The sequence below is a fragment of the Oryctolagus cuniculus genome, chromosome 8 (genome assembly GCF_964237555.1).
Source record: "Oryctolagus cuniculus chromosome 8, mOryCun1.1, whole genome shotgun sequence".
Taxonomy (NCBI): Eukaryota; Metazoa; Chordata; class Mammalia; order Lagomorpha; family Leporidae; genus Oryctolagus; species Oryctolagus cuniculus.
In genome coordinates, this window is record NC_091439.1 from 88903440 (window position 1) to 88923907 (window position 20468).

The 20468-nt window shown below is 50.5% G+C and overlaps 1 protein-coding gene across 11 annotated transcripts in view; it reads right to left on the minus strand.

Annotated features, from left to right (window-relative positions):
* Positions 1-20468, minus strand: part of SEPTIN11 (septin 11) — a 145501-nt gene that overhangs the window by 20960 nt on the left and 104073 nt on the right. For all 11 annotated transcript variants that reach the window (XM_017347481.3, XM_008267707.4, XM_008267706.4 and 8 more), the window contains exons 3-6: positions 19400-19595; positions 8608-8794; positions 5167-5328; positions 79-175 (exon numbers count right to left, since the gene is read on the minus strand). In XM_017347481.3, coding sequence (XP_017202970.2) covers positions 79-175; positions 5167-5328; positions 8608-8794; positions 19400-19595 — 642 coding nt within the window. The remainder of the gene's footprint in view (positions 1-78; positions 176-5166; positions 5329-8607; positions 8795-19399; positions 19596-20468) is intronic.

Consider the following 20468-nt stretch of genomic DNA (forward strand, 5'->3'; position numbering starts at 1 on the left):
CCCACCTTCTCAACCGCCAAGGGCAAACCCCACGGTGCCCCAGGGCAAGCCGGAAGCCCGCCCGAGCCGTGCACGTACCCTGCACCACACCCCAGGGGTACTGCCGGGCCTTAGCCATCTTGTTGCCGATCTTCACCTCCTCGGTGCTGCCGACCACAGCAAACGGCAGATGGACCTGCGGAGCCCAGAAGCAGAGTGGTGACTGCCTGTGCCCCAGGGCCTGGCTCCCCCCTGCCCCCCACGCTCCCTCCTCCCGCAGCCCCGACTCCGCGGGGAGAGAGAAAGCAGGAGACGCCAGGCTGCCGTGGGTGCCTTCCCTGTGTCCAGCCTCCGCCACACGCAGACACTGGACGTCCAACGTGAGCTGGATTCACGGAGAGGCCGTAGATGAGTATGTGCCGCTAACCCGAAATCCCGAGAATCTGAAACTTCCTGGGCACTGTCACGAGTGGAAAACTTCGCACCTGCCTCCACGTGACAGTGAAAATGTGGGTACACGGCAAGTATTTTTATAAAACAGCCTCCAGGGCAGGCATCCAGCCTAGTGGTGAAGACACTGGGCTGGATTATATTTTATGAAGTATAAAACAGATCACATTTTGGATGAATATGTGGAGACTATCTTCAGTGTAACCTATACACTGTATTTCAAAGACCTGTTATGAAAAGGTCTCAATAATTTTTATATTGATTATATGTTCGAGTGATAACATTTGGGATTTACTGAGCTAGTTACATTCTCGAATTTCATGTTTCCTTTTACTTTTTTTTAAAGATTTATTTATTTTACTTGAAAGTCACAGCTACACACAGAGAGAAGGAGAGGCAGAGAGAGAGAGAGAGAGAGAGAGAGAGAGAGAATGAATGAGAGAGAGAGAATGAGTGAGAGAGAGAGGTGTCTTCCATCCACTGGTTCACTCCCCAGATAGCTGCAGCAGCCTGAGCTATGCTGATCCGAAGCCAGGAGCCAGGAGCTTCTTCTGGGTCTCCCATGCAGGTACAGGGGCCCAAGGACTTGGGTCATCTCTACTGCTTTCTCAGGCCATAGCAGAGAGCTGGATCAGAAGTGGAGCAGCTAGGTCTCGAACCGGCACCCATATGGGATGCCGGCACTGCATGCAGTGGCTTTACCCTCCACGCCACAGCGCCAGCCCCTTACTTTTTGTAATGTGGGTGCTAGAAAACTTTAAAATACTGGTGTGGCTCACGTTATATTTCTGTCAAACAGCACTGCTGTAGTCGGTTGGCCACTGCACAAATTTTAAGTCAGATATGCACTTCAGCCCAAAATACTGGCTCAAGATTTGAACCAGAGTTATCTCAAGCAGAGATGGTATTGGAGACAACGGACTCTTTCCCTCTGGTCTATCTGGTACTTAGGGCTACATTCTGGGGGAGGAGAGGGTGTAAGTTCTGTCTTTTTTCCACTAGCATACAAAAATAAGATTTGAAATAGCTGCCTGAGAATTACTATCTGGGGCTCCTTCATCTAGCGTTCTTCTACTACAGATAAGTTGCTTCCCAGCTAACTCCTTTCCCACAGAGAGCTTGGTTTACCCTTGGTCCAGGCTGCCCAAGTGGTATTCTGTCGGATGCTCAAGGTATTTAAATTTCCCAGTTCAGTTACAGGAAGGAAAGACTGGGGCTCCAACCCTGCAGGTGAGGAGCGAGGAATCGTTACCTCACTCAGCCCCACAGCGTAGGGATTTCATCAGCAAGACTGGGTGGCAGTGAAGAGCCTACAAGGCAACGTCTTGCTAAGGAACGGGATCAATTGGAAACGTCTCGGATCTTCAGTTCTGGGGCAGGCACTTGGCATTGTGGTTAAGACACTGCTTGGGATGCCTGCATCCCACATCAGAGGGCCTGAGTTCAAGACCCGGCTCCACTCCTGATTCCAGCTTCCTGCTAATGTGCACCCTGGGAGGCAGCAGGTGATGGCTCAAGTGGTTGGGTCCCCGACACCCACGTGGGAGACCTAGAAGGAGTTCCTGGCTCCTGGTGTCAGCCTGGCCCCCAGCCCTGGCTGTTGTGGGCATTTGAGGTGTGAACCAGCAGAAGGGAGCCCTCTGGCTGTCAAATAATCAAAAAACAAACAAAACCAAGCTTGAACTTGGGTCTGTTAATTTGATGAAGACAGAAAGACAAAGGTTCCTGGGAATGTACTTTCCAGAAGTTTAACACAAATTTTGTTTTCATGGCCATGAGAAATTATTTGGATGGATTTTGGGGGGGGGGGGGGGGCATAAAAAGAGATGAGGTGGCATCCACTCAGGAAGCTTCCTGCACATCCCACACTGCTCGCCTGCAGCGGCACACAGCAGTGCACGTGGGCTTGGGCCTCTGCCCACACTACGGAACAGCACGCTGCTCTGCTCAGCCTGCGGCTGCCGCCGGGGTGACTGCGTCAGCTCCAGAGCCAGACTGCCTGGGTTCAGACCTTCCCTCCACGCCCACCGGTGTGCAACCATAGGTGGTGAGCTGCAGTTTCCTTGTGCCGGGGATAGGGGTGTGGTACAACAGGAGAGGCTGCCACCTGTGAGTGATGCCAGCATCCCCTATCAGAGCAGCGGTTCGAGTCCCGACCACTCCACTTCTGGTCCAGCTCCCTTCTGATGTGCCTAGGAAAGTAACCTGGACCCCTGCTATCCGTGCGGGACATCTGGACAGAGTTGTGGGCTCCTGGCTTTGGCTGGGCCCAGCCCTAAGCATTGCGGCCATTTGAGGAATGGACCACCGGAGGATTTCTCTCTCTGCCTTTAAAATAAATAAATAAATGAATAACAACAGTATCTAGTCATGGGACTGTTGTGAGGATTGTACACAAAGCCTTGAGCAGCGCTACAAGCCCCATCACCGTTAGGATTCCCAGGTGCCCATGTCGTTATGAAGATCCCGATCCCCGTGAGGAGTCCAGAGGTAGACAGGATCTGACAGATCCCCACAAGAAGTCCAGAGGTGGACAAGATCTGGCAGATCCCACAAGAAGTCCAGAGGTGGACAAGGTCTGACAGATCCCACGAGAAGTCCAGAAGTGGACAGGATCTGACAGATCCCATGAGAAGTCCAGAGGTAGACAGGATCTGACAGATCCCATGAGAAGTCCAGAGGTGGACAGGATCTGACAGATCCCACGAGAAGTCCAGAAGTGGACAGGATCTGACAGATCCCATGGGAAGTCCAGAGGTGGACAAGGTCTGACAGATCCCATGAGAAGTCCAGAGGTGGACAGGATCTGACAGATCTCATGAGCAGAGGTGGACAGGATCTGACAGATCCCCATGAGAAGTCCAGAGGTGGACAGGATCTGACAGATCCCATGAGAAGTCCAGAGGTGAACAAGGTCTGACAGATCCTCGTGAGAAGTCCAGAGGTGGACACGATCTGACAGATCCCATGGGAAGTCCAGAGGTGGACAAGGTCTGACAGATCCCCATGAGAAGTCCAGAGGTGGACAGGATCTGACAGATCCCCACGAGAAGTCCAGAGGTGGACAGGACCTGACAGATCCCCATGAGGAGTCCAGAGGTGGACAAGGTCTGACAGATCCCCATGAGAAGTCCAGAGGTAGACAGGATCTGACAGATCCCATGGGAAGTCCAGAGGTGGACAAGGTCTGACAGATCCCCATGAGAAGTCCAGAGGTGGACAGGACCTGACAGATCCCCACGAGAAGTCCAGAGGTGGACAAGGTCTGACAGATCGTCCAGCCTCCACAGCATCTCAGAACCTGCAGTCCCAATGACCTCCGTGAGCTGTGGCTCCACCACAAGGATCCGGGAGATCAGTGTAGACGTCGCACACACCGCCCTTCTGCCCACTAGTTTGCATTCTTCTGAATCAGGCCAGCCAGCCTCCTTAGGGCAACCTTCCTCCCGTGCCTCCCATACCCGTCTCCCAGGAAGAGCCTGCTCCAGCTGCCTGAGGACCCTTTCCCATCCCGGTTCCAACAGGCGTCCCAGGGCATCTACTATGTGCAGAGAACGCCGCCATGACAGGGGGAAGTGTAGGGAGCTCACTGGGGCTCGGGGGAGCCGTGGCCAGGACTCACACAAAGGAGCACTGGGAGCCACCCAGTGTCACTGGCAGGGATGGCATCACCAGGACATCTCAGCCTCACGGCAGCTTTATACTCATTTGCCACCTGCCTAGCTCCTGTCTGTGATGTGGGAATCGAACCCCGAACCCTCAACTGCGAGTTTACCCAGTGAGTCAGAAAAGGGTGGGAAGACAGGGCGCAGGGAAAGCCAGGACCAATCAGTGGCGTGGAAGTGAGGCGGGCGGGAGGGAGAAGCCACTGAGGTCTGCTTCCCCCAAGCTGCTTTGTGGGAAAGAAACGGTGCTGGGTTGGCCCCACGGGGACGGTCTTAGACACCATCACTGCCAGAGTGCAGGGGACAGGCTTTTCGGTATATATATAAGGAGAGAGATCAAGAGTGAGACAGGGGCCGGCGGTGTGGCAGAGCTGGTAAGGCCGCCGCCTGCAGTGCTGGTATCCCATATGGACACCAGTTTGAGTCCTAGCTGCTTCTCTTCCGATCCAGCTCTCTGCTATGGCCTGGGAAAGCAGTGGAAGATGGCCCAAGTCCTTGGGCCCCTGCACCTGTGTGGGAGACCTGGCGGAAGCTCCTGGCTTCAGATCAGCCCAGCTCCAGCTGTTGTGGCCATCTGGGGAGTGAACCAGCAGATGGAAGACCTCTCTCTCTCTCTTTTTCTCTCTCTCTGTGTGCCTCTCAAATAAATAAATAAATAAATCTTTAAAAAAAAAAAAAAAGTGAGAGAGCTCTTCCATTCGCTGGTTCAGTCCTCAACTGCCCAGCAGCTGGGGCAGGGCCGGGCTGAAGCTGGCACCTGGAGCCACCACCACTGCCTCCCTGGGGCTGCACAAGCAGGAGGCTGGAGTCCAGAGTGGGAGTTGAACCCAGACACTGAGGAGTATCTGGACCACTGGGCCAAACGCCTGCCCTGGGAAAGAAATTTTAGATCGTCTTGTCCAAGTCTCCCATTTGACAGACAGGGAAACCGAGGCATGGGCTGGCTAGGCGGCTTTCAGCACTGGCAGAGACGGATGAGGACTGAAGTCTGGCCCAGGGCTCACGCCACTCTGATGGCACCGCTAGGGAAAGCTTTCAGGGAAACCTCGGGCCTGCCTGGCTCGGGCCTTACGCTCATGGTCGCGTTGATCTCCGCCACCGTCTCCTCATCCGTGGGGAACTGGTATATCTGGACCCCGTTGCTCACGAGTTCACTCATGATCTTGCTCTTGAATTTGTGCAATTCGTTCTTGGCAATGGTGTCAGCTTTCGCAATGATCGGAATGATGTTAACCTGAAAAACAAACATGTCCATCCTGACACAGTTCCAACAGTAAAAGAAAAAGACATCCACTAGACAGTGAGTAAAATGCAACACACAGACAGGACTGTCCCATCTCCGAGCGCTCTCCCTTCCTCCCATCCTCACAGAACTGAAAGCACACTTGTAATCTCTCCGGTGCCACCTCATGCTTGTGCACACAGGAAAGGAAGTGTGATTATTCTACGACACACGGCACTAACAAAGGAGCCCATTCTTTGAATAACCAACCACTCCTGCCACACCCCTCCCCGCGACTCTGGGTGCCTGACTTCTGCTCGCCGTGACAGTGCAGTGACAAAGCGTGTGTCGGCGGGGGCACTGGGGCCTGTCAGCCCTCTCCCTCCTCTGAGGACCTGAACATTGCTGGGAGAGAGAACAGAAGTATCAGCCGAGCACATGTGCGCTCACCTGCTTTTGAAGTTTTTCAAAATCCCACCCACTGCTTCCTTTGAAAAGTGCCTTCTATCAAACTGCACCTTTGTGCCAGAACAAGGCCTGGTGCCAAAGGCAAGGCTCACTTCCCGAGCCGCGGTTACACAGAACGGGGCAGAGCTCGGGGCGTGCACGGACGGCAGAAAGGCCAGAACGAGCCAAGGACAGACACCCTAGATAGCACAAGCACCAAGCCCCACGGTGGGACGTTCTCCCGTCCCACCGCCCCCAGCCCTACATTCTGACCAGGTTTCTCTAGGTGCTGCAGATCTGATACCTAGGACAGCGATCGCCACCCAGCTCAGGTGAGAGCCGTCCCAGCCGGGGAATGCAGGTCAGGGAGGTTTCGGGGTCAACTCTGCATTCCTTCACTTCTCCCCTGATCCCAAGGGCCAAACCAGAAAGCCCTGAGCAAGCGGAACGAGATGGGTGCTGGTAGAAGATGCTGTTCACTCCCACCCAGCTCCCAACCCAACACCTCCAGGTGCCTGGGCTTCCTCCAGCAGCGGGCAGACCAGGACGAACATCTGCCCGGAAGGGAGCGCTGGGGTCAGGACCTGGGGGACAAAACCCTCCCCTGTGGCTCTCACTGGCTTTCTGTGTACACACGCAGTATTCAATCGGCACCAACAGAGACAAGATGACAGAGAATCCACGCGATCTGGATTGCAAAACCATATTCCTCATTGGCAGCAGCTTGCCAGCTGTTCGTTAAATGATCTCCCCTCCACTTATAACTCGGGAGTGGGGGACATGTGGCCCCGTGAGGTCATTTGCTGTGACCTTGCCAAGGCGACCACAGGAGAGACTCGAAACTCAACACATCTCTAGCAGGCTGATTTCTAAACCGGTAATTCTGTTATGGTCCGCGATTGGTGTTATAAATATACAAGTAGCCCTTGGCAGAAGAAAAGGTTCCCCAGCCCTGAATACAACTTGGATGAGGCATCTCCACACGCTTCCTGGCTCTCCTGGGCAGTGGCACATCAGTGCTTTGCAAGATCAACCCAGCTTGTGTGTGGGCTTTAATTCCTTGTGCGTGTTCTGTCCAGTCAACTCCACGACACAGAACCCTCTGCCTGGGCTGAAGCCTGGCTTGGTCTACATCCGGGGCCCTGAGCTAGGAAGCCCCCTCCCTCAAATTCCTTGAGAACATGTGTGGAGCACGCGGGCTCCAGGCACGGGGACAGGTCCCTGCACTGCAGGACATGATTGCGGGGGAAGCTGCCCTCATGGCCCAGGACCCAGCCCAGTTCCCAGGGGCCAGAGTGCAGTGGCAGCAAGTGGGCCGAAGAAGGGTTTCTGCAGATCCTGTGTGGGGGCTGTGGCAGCAGCGACCCTCTGAGGCCATCAGGACATTTTTCTGTGGGTCGCTGTGTCTGTGCGTGCTGGAAGCCCCAGCCACCAGGCTCGGCTGCAGCCCGGCTCAGACAGCGGCTCTGGGGATAGGCGGATCTTCTGAGCCTTCTCTCATGGTTCTGTGCTCCTGAATGGTGTTGATTACACAGAAATCTAACACCCAACAAGGGTGCCCACCAGGCTTCACGGCGCTGTGGCGTAGTGGGCCAAGCCTCCACCTGCAGCGCCAAAATCCCATACTGCTGCTGGTTCGTGTCCTGGCTGCTCCTCTTCCAATCTTGCTATGGCCTGGGGAAGCAGCAGAAGATGGCCCAAGTCCTGGGGCCCTGCTCCCCCATGGGAGACCCGAAGAAGCTCCTGGCTTCTGGCTTTGGATGAGCTGAGCTCCAGCCATTGTGGTCATCTGGGGATTGAACCAGCAAGTGGAAAATCTCTCTGTCTCTCCTCTCTGTAACTGCCTTTCAAATAAATAAATAAAACCTTTAAAACATAAAAGGGTTTCATTACCCGCCTGACACTTTCCATTTAAGACAAAAAGGGGTTAGGATCTAGGAGAAAACACCACCGCTAGGGGGCGTTCTTGTTACCATGTGTTGGCATGTCTGTTTCAAAATGGAAAATCAAATTAACCATAACGTAGGCCATCAGACTTCAAACTTGTCAATCCCTTCCTTCAAATGTTAGGGGAAAAGAAGTTACGAATGTGTCGAGCCGAGGAGTCAGAGTGAAACGCAGGCTTTACTGCTTCTGGACACCCATGTGTGGTTCCGTTTTAAAATCTGATGTGGACCACCCATATCACAATAGGCCAAAAAGCAAAACAAAGCAAAAGCCAAAACAAAAAGCACTCTTGGGCTAAGCGGCTGCACACAACACCAGCATCCCATTTCAGACTGCTGGTTTGTGTCCTGACTGCTCCACTTCTGACCCAGCTCCCTGCTAATACTCCTGGGAAGGCAGCAAATGTGCTTGGGCCCCTGCTATCCGTGTGGGAGACCCAGATGGAATTCCGGGCTCCAGCCCAGGCTGCTGTAGGCATTTGTGGAGTGAATCAGCAGCTGGAAGAATCTATCACTCTGCTTTTCAAATAAATAAATATATTAAAAAAAAAAAAAACACTTTTGTTTCATCCAAACCTTTTAATTAAAGCCAAACCCTATTTAAAAACTCTTTAAAGAGAGATTTAAGCAAAGTTTTTTTTTTTTTAAAGAAAACAAACATAAATCTTGAAATTATATTCCAACTTCCCATTTAAGAACTAAAAATATTTGTAGCACGCCATGTGCTTTCGCTTGTCTGGTACTTTTATTTTGGCCTCACAGCCAGGAGAGGTTTGGAAGCATCTTTCTCACACCGCCAAGCCCTATGGATCTGCAATCCAGAAAATACAAATGACAGGGAAAGAGAAGAATTGGGGCCTTGGGACAAAGGTGAGCTCAAAGGGAGTGCAGAGAGTACCTTACTGTCCAGCTTTTTCATGGTCACCAGGTCCAGGGACTTCAGTGAGTGTCCAGTGGGGGCGATGAAGTAGAGGCAGGCGTGGATCCGGGTGTCGTGGTAGTTGAAGAGAGAACGCTTAATCTTCAACTCCTCCTGCAGGTAGGCCTCGAACTGGGCATCGATGTACTCCACGATCGGCTTATAGCTGGAGCGCGGAAGAGCGTTTGGAAAACATGTTTTCAGACCAGGCGTTGGCGGCCTTAACCCTCCCCGTGGTTCGGTGTGGACAGTCCTGCAGCAACTGCCATCACTTGTACCCCTCTCCCAGAAGAGCTGGAGGCTAAGTTCCTTACCTGAGCACCTGAAGCCTCCAGCCCCCTGCACCGACTCGCCAGGCTCACTCCCCATTCGCCTCTCCCACTCCCTCCCTGACCCAGCAGAACACAACCACAGGAGAGGCCCCCAAGCCCCATGCTCTGCTTGCCTGGCTGGAGCAGCCTGCTCCCCGGGGGCTCTCAGGCTAACACTGCACAGTGGAGATGACAGGAGCTGCAGCGCAGTGCCACGTCCCCAGGGCCCACCTGTGGCACACACTGCTAAGGAGCGAGGCATTGCTTCCAACTGGTCCAAAATTGAGCCTCAAAACCCAGCCTCCCCTGCCGATTGGCATGGGCACACAAAACCAAACGGCTCCGTGCTCCCCTAGGCCTGTGCAAATCTATGATTCCATCTGGAAACCCAAAGGCCAGCACTCAGATTTTCAAATTCCTTCCAACGCAAAAATCTTAAGATTTAAAAACAGAACAAAACAACAAGAAGAAAAATCATTTATTTATGTATTTGAAAGGCAGAGTTACAGAGAGAGGGAGAGGCAGGGAGACCAATCTTCCATCCACCAGTTCACTCCCTAAATGATTGCAATGGCCAGGGCTGAGCCAAGCTGAAGCCAGGACCCTGGAACTTCATCTGGGTCTCCTATGTGAGTGGCTGTGGCCCAGGCACTTGGATCATCTCTGCTGCTTTCCCAAGCTCATCAACAGGGAGCTGGATTGGAAGTGGAGCAGCCAGGACTCGAACCAGAGCCCAGATGGGATACAGGTGCTACAGGCGGCAGCTTCAACTGCTGTACCACAGAACTGGCCCCCAAAATTTTATGATTTAAAGGTAAACTGAGGGGCCAGCGCTGTGGCATAGTGGGTAAAGCCACTGCCTGCAGTGCCGGCATCCCATATGGGCCCTGGTTCGAGGCCTGGCTGCTCCACTTCCAATCTAGCTCCCTGCTGATAAGCTTGGGAAAGCAGCTGAAGGTGGTCCAAGTGCCTGGGTTCGTGTCCTGGCTGCTCCACTTCCGATCCAGCCCTTTGCTATGGCCTGGGAGAACAGCAGAAGATGGCCCAAGTCCTTGGGCTCCTGCACCCATGTGGGAGACCCAGAAGAAGCTCCTTGCTCCTGGCTTCAGATTGGCGCAGCTCCGGCTGTTGCGGCCAATTGGGGAATGAACCAGCGGATGGAAGACCTCTCTCTCTCTCCTTCTCTCTCTGCCTCTCCTCTATGTAATTCTGACTTTCAAATCAATAAATAACTCTTTTTAAAAAATTTAAAAATAAAGATAAACTTAGTAACTCTCTGCCCATCACCCAATCCATAATTCAAATCTGCTTTGGATAATTATGTATGAAGCCATTCAGTGGCCACACAAGCACTAGCAGCCTCCTGGGGATACATATGCAACAAACCACACGTTCTCCAGTGAACAATCCACCTGTCAGATCACTGCGAGGAACCCAGGAACTCCTCCAGGTCGAGGGAACTACTTGGGAAGTTCGTTTTAGCAGCACAGAGGACTGCCAGTCCATGAGGAAGGCCAAGGTTATTATTCTCCACAAAGCCACTCCCTTTCTGAGGAATGATTTAAACTTTAAGGAAACCTTTTTTTCGACACACAAATCCAAGACTCATAAATCACACTGAAATCTTCCAAAGTGAACTATGACTGTTTTATGACAAGAGTGAAAGTAGATATCCAAAGAAAAACAAACAAAAACCTCAAAGGTAAACAATGAACACAATCCATGCCCAAAACTAAAAGGTCGCAGCCAGCGTTTGGTGGGCTTCCACCACTTGTGACGTCAGCATCCCGTGTCAGAGCACTGGTTAGGGTCTTAGCTGCTCTGTTTGATCCAGTTCCCTGCAACCTCCTGGGAAGGCGGTGGAAGACAGCCCGAGGTGCTTGGGTGCCTGCACCCATGAGGGAGACCAGGAGGAAGTTCCTTGCCCCTGACTTGGGTCTGGCTCAGCCCTGGCTGTTGTGGATATTCAGCGAGAGAACCAGTAGATGGAAGATTTCTCTTTCTCCCTCTCTGCCTCTTTCTCTCTGTCACTCTGCCTTTCGAATAAATAAATCTTAAAAAAAAATTTTTGGTAAATCTTATCATAATCCACTAGTTCAATTTAAAGAAACATTTATTTTACTTATTTGAAAGGCAGAGTTACAGGGAGAGAGAGAGAATGTTCCATTCTTTGGTTCACTCCCCAAATTGCTGCAACTGCCAGGGCTAGGCCAGACTGAAGCCAGGAGCTTCTTCCGGGTCTCCCACGCGGGTGCAGGGGCCCATGTACTTGGGCCATTTTCTACTGCTTTCCCAGGCCACAGCAGAGAGCTAGATCGGAAGTGAAGCAGCCTGGACTTGAGTGGGTGCCCAAATGGGATACCATCATTGCAGGAAGTAGGTTTACCTGCTAAGCCACAGCACTGGCCCCCTGGAGGTATTTTGTTTTATTTTGATTTTTTTTTTTTTTAAAGTTAGACTGTGCTTCAGGAATAATGAAGTCCAGGATCATGGCAGGTAAAATTCTAGTGAAAAGGATAAGCAGAGGCCCAAGAACCTTGGGCATCCTCAACTACTTTCCCAGCCCATCAACAGAGAGCTGGATGGGAAGTGTAACAGCAGGGACTTGAAATGTTGCCTATAAGGGATGCCAGCTTAACCTGCTGTGCCATGATGCCAACCCTGAGAAGACTGCTCTGTTTTTCAATTTTAAAATGCAGGCATGTTGGCGCCAGCACTGTGAAGCAGGGTTTTAAGCTACAGCCTGTGACATCAGCATCCCATGAGCGCCAGTTCCAGTCCAGGTTGCTTGCTTACCTCCCTGCTAACAGGCTGGGAAGGCAGTGGAAGATGGCCCCAAGTGCTGAGCGCTCAGCCACACTCGTGGAAAGCCCAGATGTGGCTCCTGGCTGCTGGCTTTGGAGTGAACCAGCTGATGGGAGGATCCCTTTTTCCTCTCTTTCTGAGTCTGCTTCTCCCTCTTCCTCTGTCACTCTGCCTTTCAAATAAAATAATATTACTCAACAATGATAACAACTATTACTTTGGAATTGTTCCATAAAGTGTGGATTAGCAACACAGATTCAGATTTAAGTCCAAAACCCAGAAGCCGGAGCTGTGGCATAGCAAATTAAGCAGTGCTGGCATCTCATATGGGTGCTGGTTCGAGCCTCAGCTGCTCCACTTCCGATCCAGCTCCCTGCTAATGTGCCTGGGGAAATAGTAGAAGTTGGCCCAAGTGCTTGGGCCCCTGCCAACCACATGGGAGACCCATAAGAAGCTCCTGGCTTCAGCCTGGCCCAGTAGATGAAGATTTCTCTGACTCTCCCCATCTCTCTCTGTAACTCTGCTTTCCAAATAAGTAAAATGTATCTTTAAGAAAAAAAAAAAGGTCAAAACCCAGCTGTCCAACTTCCTACAGCCACATACAAGCTCTGAGCAAGTCACAAACTCTCTGTGGGTCTCAATGTCCTTGTATGTAAATCAGGGACAAAACAGCTCCATTAGAAACAAATGAGCTAAGGAATACACAGGGCTACTTAAAAACCTCATGAAAAAGCAAAGTTAAAAGTTTACAGTGATGCCAAAAGAAAAGCAAAAGCCATGCAGTTTTGTGTTTTGTTTTTTTTTGTTGTTTGTTTTGTTTTTTTTTTTTGGACAGGCAGAGAGGACAGTGAGAGAGAGAAAGGTCTTCCTTTTGCCATTGGTTCACCCTCCAATGGCCGCCACGGCCAGCGCGCTGCGGCTGGCATACCGCGCTGATCTGATGGCAGGAGCCAGGTACTTCTCCTGGTCTCCCATGGGGTGCAGGGCCCAAGCACTTGGGCCATCCTCCACTGCACTCCCTGGCCACAGCAGAGAGCTGGCCTGGAAGAGAGGCAACTGGGACAGAATCCGGTGCCCCGACCGGGAATAGAACCCGGTGTGCCGGCGCTGCAAGGCAGAGGATTAGCCTAGTGAGCCGTGGCGCCGCCCAGGCCATGCAGTTTTCAAGAATTCACATCTTCCATGAACTTCTCCAAGACCCCTCACGTGCACCCATTCCAAAAATACCTTTGTACCCACAAACTCAGCTTTTAATGCCATTTTCTACAAACTCTTAGAAATACGTCTTTATGGAAAGGGCTGGCACAGAAAAAGACACCTATTTCATAATTATAATAAGTAAGATTCTATAAACAAGGTTAATCTGAGTTTTTAGAAAGATACCAAAAAGGCAACTTGCTGCTTGCCCAGCTCCGTGGTAAGCGTTCTGCTCATGACTCACTGTGCCCTATGGGGAAGTGGCCAGGCCACGGGGACCAGGTCCACCCATGTCAGCGTGGGACGGGTCCTCCAAGCTCCGGACACCGAGGTCTGCGGACAAGGGCCCTTCCCTAGCCCCCCGGGCCCCAGGGCGGAGAAAGTAGCTCACAGCCAACGGCTCCCGCCTGCCTCCACAGCATCTGATCTTGAGCTCTGAGCACTGCCTCCCCTCCCCAGTGTCCACGTGTGCTTTTGCTTTCCATTCATTTCCCTCTTCCTCTGGTTTTCATTCTGATCCTCCCAAGACCGGGGAAGACTCAACATCTCCCCTTTTCCAACGAGGAATGCTCTTTAGGCTGGGTTCTCCTCTTGCTGACTTCAGCCCTCCTTCTGCCCGCCCCCATTGGGCAGCCTGGGGCCAGCCTTGGTAGCTCCCTTCTTTGCACACTACAGGGTCTCCCTGGAAAGCCACGTGTGTTCCTGCACTTCACCCACCATCGATGGATGACGAGTCACAGGCTTCAGACACACCTACCCACTGCGTCTCAGCCATTTCCAATTGCTCTTCTAACTAAGCACATCCCAAAGCCAACCCTTTGCCCTGCCCCCAAGCCCATGCTTGCCCTAAATTCCTTAGCACAGCAAACGGTGCCACCATCCACAGCCCCAGCCAAGTTAAAAACCTGGGATTCAATGTGGGGACCTCCCTCTCCCCTACTTGCACACATGGTGAACTGTGAAGTCCCGCCCCTTTTACTGTCTATACCACTGTCAATATATAAAAGAAATGGATTCCTGGAGGACTATTTACCCAAACCACCATTCCACATGTCCAAGACTTAACTATGCCAGCAGAAGGTTCTTCTTGGGGAGAAACAAGCCAGCTACCAGGTCAGTACTCCTCTCCATCACCTTGAAATAAACGCTTTGCTCTTTCCTTGCACTCTTGTCAATTTCTTATCATCTACATTCAGGGTCAGAAAGACAAGGAAGCTGCATCCCAGTTTTGCCTTTTGGTCATTTTCGTTCCTAAAGAAAGGAGACCTGTTCACATTCTGTGTGGCCAGTTCTCACCCTGGACTTCAGCTGCATCCAACAGACAAAAGGAAGGAGCCTGATCCTGACACTTGCACAGAATTCTTTCTTTTTAAAAATTTATTGAAAGACAGAGTTTCAGATGTAAAGAGGAGAAACAGAGAGTGATCTTCCATCTGCTGGTTCATTCCCCAAATGGCTGCAACGGCAGGGGCTGGGCCAGACTGAAGCCAGGAGCCAGAAGCATCTTCCAGGCCTCCCACTTGGGTGCAGGGATCCAAGGAGTTGGTCCCTCTTCCACTGCTTTCCTAGGCACATTAGTAGAGAGCTAGATTGGAAGTGGAGTAGTCAGGACTCAAATCAGCACCCATAAGGGATGCCAGCACTGCAGACAGCAGCATAACCAGCTGTGCCACAGCGCCAGCCCCGCACAGAACTTATTTATAAAGCATGCTAGCGTCCTCGTTCTGCACCGTTCACCCCTTCACATACCTCCTACCACAAAAAGGCAATAAGTGAGACTGATCCTAAAACAGATAGAAAAAGATATGTTTTTAAAGATTTATTCATGTATTTGAAAGTAAGAGTTACAGAGAGAGGGAGAGAGAGATCTTCCATCCACTGGTTCACTCCCCAGATGGCCACAATGGCCAGGGCTGAGATAGGCTGAAGCCAGGAGCTTCATCCAGGTTGCCCATGTGGGTGGCAGGGGCCCAAACACTTGGGCCACCCTCCACTGCTTTTCCAGGCACATTGGCAGGGAGCTGGATGGGAAGTGGAGCAGCTGGGACAAGAACCGGCACCCATGTGGGATGCCCGCATTGCAGGAGGCAATTTCATCTGCTATGCCACAATGCTGGCCCCCAGAAAAAGCTATTTTATACAACATTTTCTACCTATCACAGTTCCCCTGATGGTTCTTGCAAAATGGCCATTGCTGTCGCTCTGGGGCCGACTTCACTTCTAGGTCGAGCAAACACTTCCATCTGTTTTCCTCCTATCTTATCTCTGCTTACCAAACGCAATTTTCCTTCCTCCTCGACCACTTCCGCCAGCTAGTGTGACCAAGCCGTAGGATGTGAAGGCCTGACCGTCCCTTTCAGTGCTGCTCCGAGGCTCTGATGAAGATTCGGCGAGTCTGAGAGTGTTCTCAGGGGATCACGACATCCCTGCTCTGTCTGGGCCGACTATCCTGACCACCAGTGACCACCTGCATGGCCCGCCTCCCATCTCCCCACGTAGGGCAGACGGGTTATTCTCTCTTCAGCTGGAGAGAAGATGCCCTTCCCTAGAGGACTCTACGCAGCCCAAACAAGGAAACCCTGAAACCACAAAGAGTTAAACAGGCCATGAAGCATAACAGGAAGCGCCACCAGCTCTCTCCTTCCTGCCCACTTCTAGCCAGCCTGCTCTGAGGCGGACCCTATGCGGGAATGCTGACATGGCCCACGCCTGGATAAACAAACTGGGACATTCTTGAAGGCTTGCATCTATGGCAGAAAAGCTTGCCTAATCCCCAAAGTAGGTAAAAATAACCATGGCTTTAGAGAAGCAACACATCCCTTCCCATGGACTTACATACCCACGCAAAAATGCACAGCCCACTTCCAATTTCTCCATGGAGGCCCAGCCTGTCCGGGGAACTATTTTTAAACCAGTCATTTGGGTTTACAATCAACAGTGTCAACTATGCCTTTGGAGGCGCAGGGTAGCGGAGCTTTAAATGTCAGTCAAAGAGGTTATGCAACAGCTGTCAAGAAATTTTAGAGCAAAAAAAAAAAAAAAAAGGTATCTAGGTTAGGTTAATATCACACTTCCTCTCTTTTAAATCTCCTTGGAAACTATTATTTGACCCAAATGACTCAGATAATTTCTTAAAGAGGACTCCAGCTACAAATATAAGGCTCAACATCGTACCAACTACTGCTGCTCAGGGCTGGGGAGCGAAAACCCACCCGGCCTCAAGGGATGTCCTAGTTGCAGGAAGTGGCAAAATTATTTAATGGCAGCACCAAAGCAATGGCTCTGGGCTGGAAGTACACTTGGCACCCGGCAGCAGGGCTCTGGGCAGAGGATGGCTCTCATTCCTGGGGGAAGGGATCTGAAAAAGGCCAGTTGCTGTCTTCCGATCGGGGAATGCACACGCCTGACATTCTCCCACTGCAGGGAGCAACGGGCGGCTCTCAGAGATGGAGACCAGCCTCGTTCTGAGCGTGCTCTGTGACCGTGCAGTGCCCGGAAGCCCCTGGCTCTCCGAGCTCTCCCAGCGCACCTGTGCCCTTTCTCTTGTCGCCAGCGTTTTTCTCCTCATTTATTTCACTTGGCATTGGGAACAGCCTGAAGCCTGTAACCGCTCTACCATTCCTTGGCATTGAGGGCATAAATTAAGAGCAACTATTCAGCTGCAGGGCTGGGCTTCGCTGTCCCCTGCCCCAACACAATGTATAGACAGTCCATGTGGGCCAGATGCAAAATAAGTCTTTCTCACTGTATCTCACAATTGCTCCTGTTACCAGGGGACAATGTCGATTGACGAGCAATTAAAGTGCTCTACAGACCAGAGCTCAGCCCGCAGCCACACGAGGAATGAGATATGTCTCTGTGATTACTATGGTGTTTCACATTTGCAGAGGGGATTGTGAGAATTTATCTATACACGCGTACTCATTTATTATACACATTTCCAGATAAAAATACTTTGAATCCCTCTTTACAGAACACATGGCTATGATATACAATTTTGGGGGAAAAGTTTCTGAGCCTCAAGCAAACATGCCACAGCTTACAGATTTGCTGTTTATGTCTATGTTTCAGTCACCCTAGGGGGTTTATTCCCACAATGTCTCATCACTGCTCAAAAATGTCTCCAGAAACTTCCTTCTAGAATCATCTTTGGCCTTGGGACAACTTTTAACTTTTGCAAACTTCTTTTGAGAATGAATGTAATATTTAAGAGTCACAAAACATTTGTAGTCAAGTTCGAGAATTAGTAAGATGAGTAGTCTTGAGAAAGCATGAGAAAAAACTGTGGGACTGAAGCTAACACAGGGACTGTCCATCAGGCCATTTTAAGGATTTACAGCTTCCTGTAGATAAAGGGTGAACAACTGCTCACAGCAAAGATCCCAAAATGGGACGTGTGTGTGCTTTGTGAAAACAAACACTCACTATGTAATTATACCTTACAGCTTATGTGAACCAGTGCAAATGGAAGAATACACAAGGACTCACTGATAGTCGGCAGCTCTATCTATACACAAACCACTGGACCAACATTCTTAGAAAATAACTCATTCCTAAGTAGGCTAAACACATCCTTTCCCCATGTATACACAGATTTTGTTGTATATATTACCTAATTAGCTTAACAAGTCCTTTCCGCTTAGAAAGTTTAAGCCATGCAACTCAGCTGAACTTCTCATCAGGATGGACTGAAACCCCAACCTATGTTCAGAGGCAACCGGTGACTCTGTTCCCCAAGTACTGCCCAGCTCTGAGCAGCTACAGGGGGTCCCCAGCACGTGACAAGGGACTCCCACGGGCCTCAGGCTGTCCGACTGCCACAAATACTAAAATCCTGTGTGCAATGGCCATTTGGCCTAGTGGTTAAGACACCATGCGGGAAGCCAGTATCAGAATGGCTGGTTCGAGTCCAGCCTCTGCTACTGATTCCAGCTGTCCACTAATGTGCACCCTAGGAGGTGCACATGGGTCCCTGCCACCCATGTGGGAGACTGGATTGAGTTCCCAGCTCCTGGCTTTGGTCTGGTCCACTCCCAGCTGCTGTAAGCACTTGGAGAGTGAACCAATAGATGGAAGACCTCTCTCTTTCCTTTCAAATGAACAAGTTTAAAAAAAAAAAAATCCTATGTTATCTAAGATTTTTACAAGGTTGCTTATAAAAATACTTTCTTGAAGGTTTTAGGGGCTGATAAAACTTTTGCCAAAAGCCATCAAACTACAGAATAAGCCCTGTTATTACCACATCCCCACATCCCTAAACTTCCACAATGCTCTTGTTATTAGGCCTCCACATAAGGGGAGGACTATATGGAGCACCACACTGGAAGACAACCTGAGATAATTCCCGGGAACACATTGCCAAGGTTCCAGTCAGTCCGTGGCAGAACTCAAACTGCAATGTGTGTCTCCTAATTCCAAGGCTGTGGCTTCTTGCACAAAATCAACTCCCAGTTCTCAATCAAATCTGTATAAATGTGGGGATTGAGTCAAACAGTCCAACTGGCCTGGGGGACTTGGAGTGTGGCAGGTGCCCATTCTCAACTCCTTTAGGCAGAGGTGAAATGACCCCAAACCTCGTCTCCCACACTCTCTTGCAGCTAGCATTCTGCATGCTGTTTAAATTGCGCCGAGCAGGAGCAGGAACAGCCAAACAAGGCCTGGAGGCAGGGAGTGAGCCCCCAGGCACAGGCCGCACGCAGGGCAAGGGGACTTATCTGATACTGGTTTTAGATCCCCATCCCCAATGTCATGGGTGCCAAGCAATACAAGGTGGTGAGTGGTGGGAATTTCTGCTAAAGCGGTTCTCTGGTACGGCTGGATATTTCTTTGGCTTGCTTTTCCTGGTGGGAAAATTCCCAAACCTGGTTCCATGACCTTCCTGGAAAAATGTCATAAGCTGACTTATTCTAGTTCATTCCCTTCATTTTCTGCTTATAAAGAATTCAATTATGGGGGCGGCTGGTGTCACGGCGCAGCAGGTTAAGCCATAGCCTGCAACACCGACATCCCATAAGAGCAACGGCTCCACTTCCTATCCAGTTCCCCACAAATATGCCTGGGAAAGCAGCAGACAACGGCCCTAACGCTTGGTACCCTACCACCCACATGCGAGACCCGCATGAAATTCCAGGCTCCTGGCTTCGACCTGGAGCAGCCCCAGCTATTGCAGCCATTTGGGGAGTGAATCGGTAGATGAAAGATCTCTACCCCCTCTGCCCCCATCCTCTTTCTCTGTAATTCTGCCTTTCAGATAAATAAATAATAAATAAAAAATTCAGTTTTGTCATCTGATTCTGACCTCAATAAAGAGCATCCTCAGAGGACATGAATTTCATCTTTTATGTAACATCCACATAATTAGAACACCAAAAACATTCAGCCTATGAATGTACTTGGGACAGAGCCTGCCATCTCCTCATCCACTAACATGCGTATTCCCACAAAACCCAACAACACACCTGTCATCTTTATTTATCTGATCTCCAAATCCCACGGTGTCAACAATGGTTAACTTCAGCCGGACATTGCTTTCCTGAAGCTCATAACTTCTGGCTTTCAACCGGACACCCGGTTCATTGTGAGTAGCTGGGTCACTCTCAAATTTGGTGTTGAACAAGGTGTCCATTAACGTGGATTTGCCAATGCCCGTCTCCCCTGCATAAAAGAGAAGATACATTAATATCTCTAGGACATGAATTCAATTCACAAACAAACTTACAAAACAAGTTTACGAAAGAAGCCCTAGCATGAGAAATCTCCCTCGCAAAGAGGTAATAAGACCTCAGTGGGGCCATGGCACACCTGCCTGAGGAATTCCAGACTACTGGGCAGGACAGATCTTGAACTTACAGATCAGGATGCTTTTCCCACCTCTGAATAGAAAACAGTACCTGTAGGCTTGCCTGTGATCAGTTTGAATATTACAGGGAGAAACTATAACTCTCTCTCCTAGATGTCAACATGTAAAACTGTTTCTTATGGTTAAAAAACAAAACAAAAAAACTACACTGTGGAATTTCTGTTACTTAAGAAAAAAAAACCAATCTCATTTATATTAAGTGACCTGGTACATTCACGCCAACTGTTATGGATGGTTTGGATAACAGTTTGGGTGTGCCCCAAAATCCCATGTGTTGAGGGCTTGATTCCAAGAGTCTTACATTAATGGACCAAGGATGGAACTTAATCCAATGACAAGACCTGAAGGTGGGGCCTCGAACAGCAATTGGATTGACTTACTTGTCGGGGTGGAGCAGCTGTGTTCAAATCATCACGGCTTTACAAGGAGGGACCACATGGTGGTGGAGGACCAGCACACAGCCTGTGTCTCCCTGTCTCCCGGCTTCCCGTGATCCTTTTCTCTGCACTCCTTCCCCACCCCCAGCCCTCATTAATAGGGTCCAGATCAATGGGGTTGCCGATCTCAGACTGTGAACCTCCAAAACCATGAGCTGAAGTGAATCTCCCTTTATAAGCAGCTTCTCTCAGGTACTTGTTAGTGTAGTGATGAAAAGCCGACCAACACAA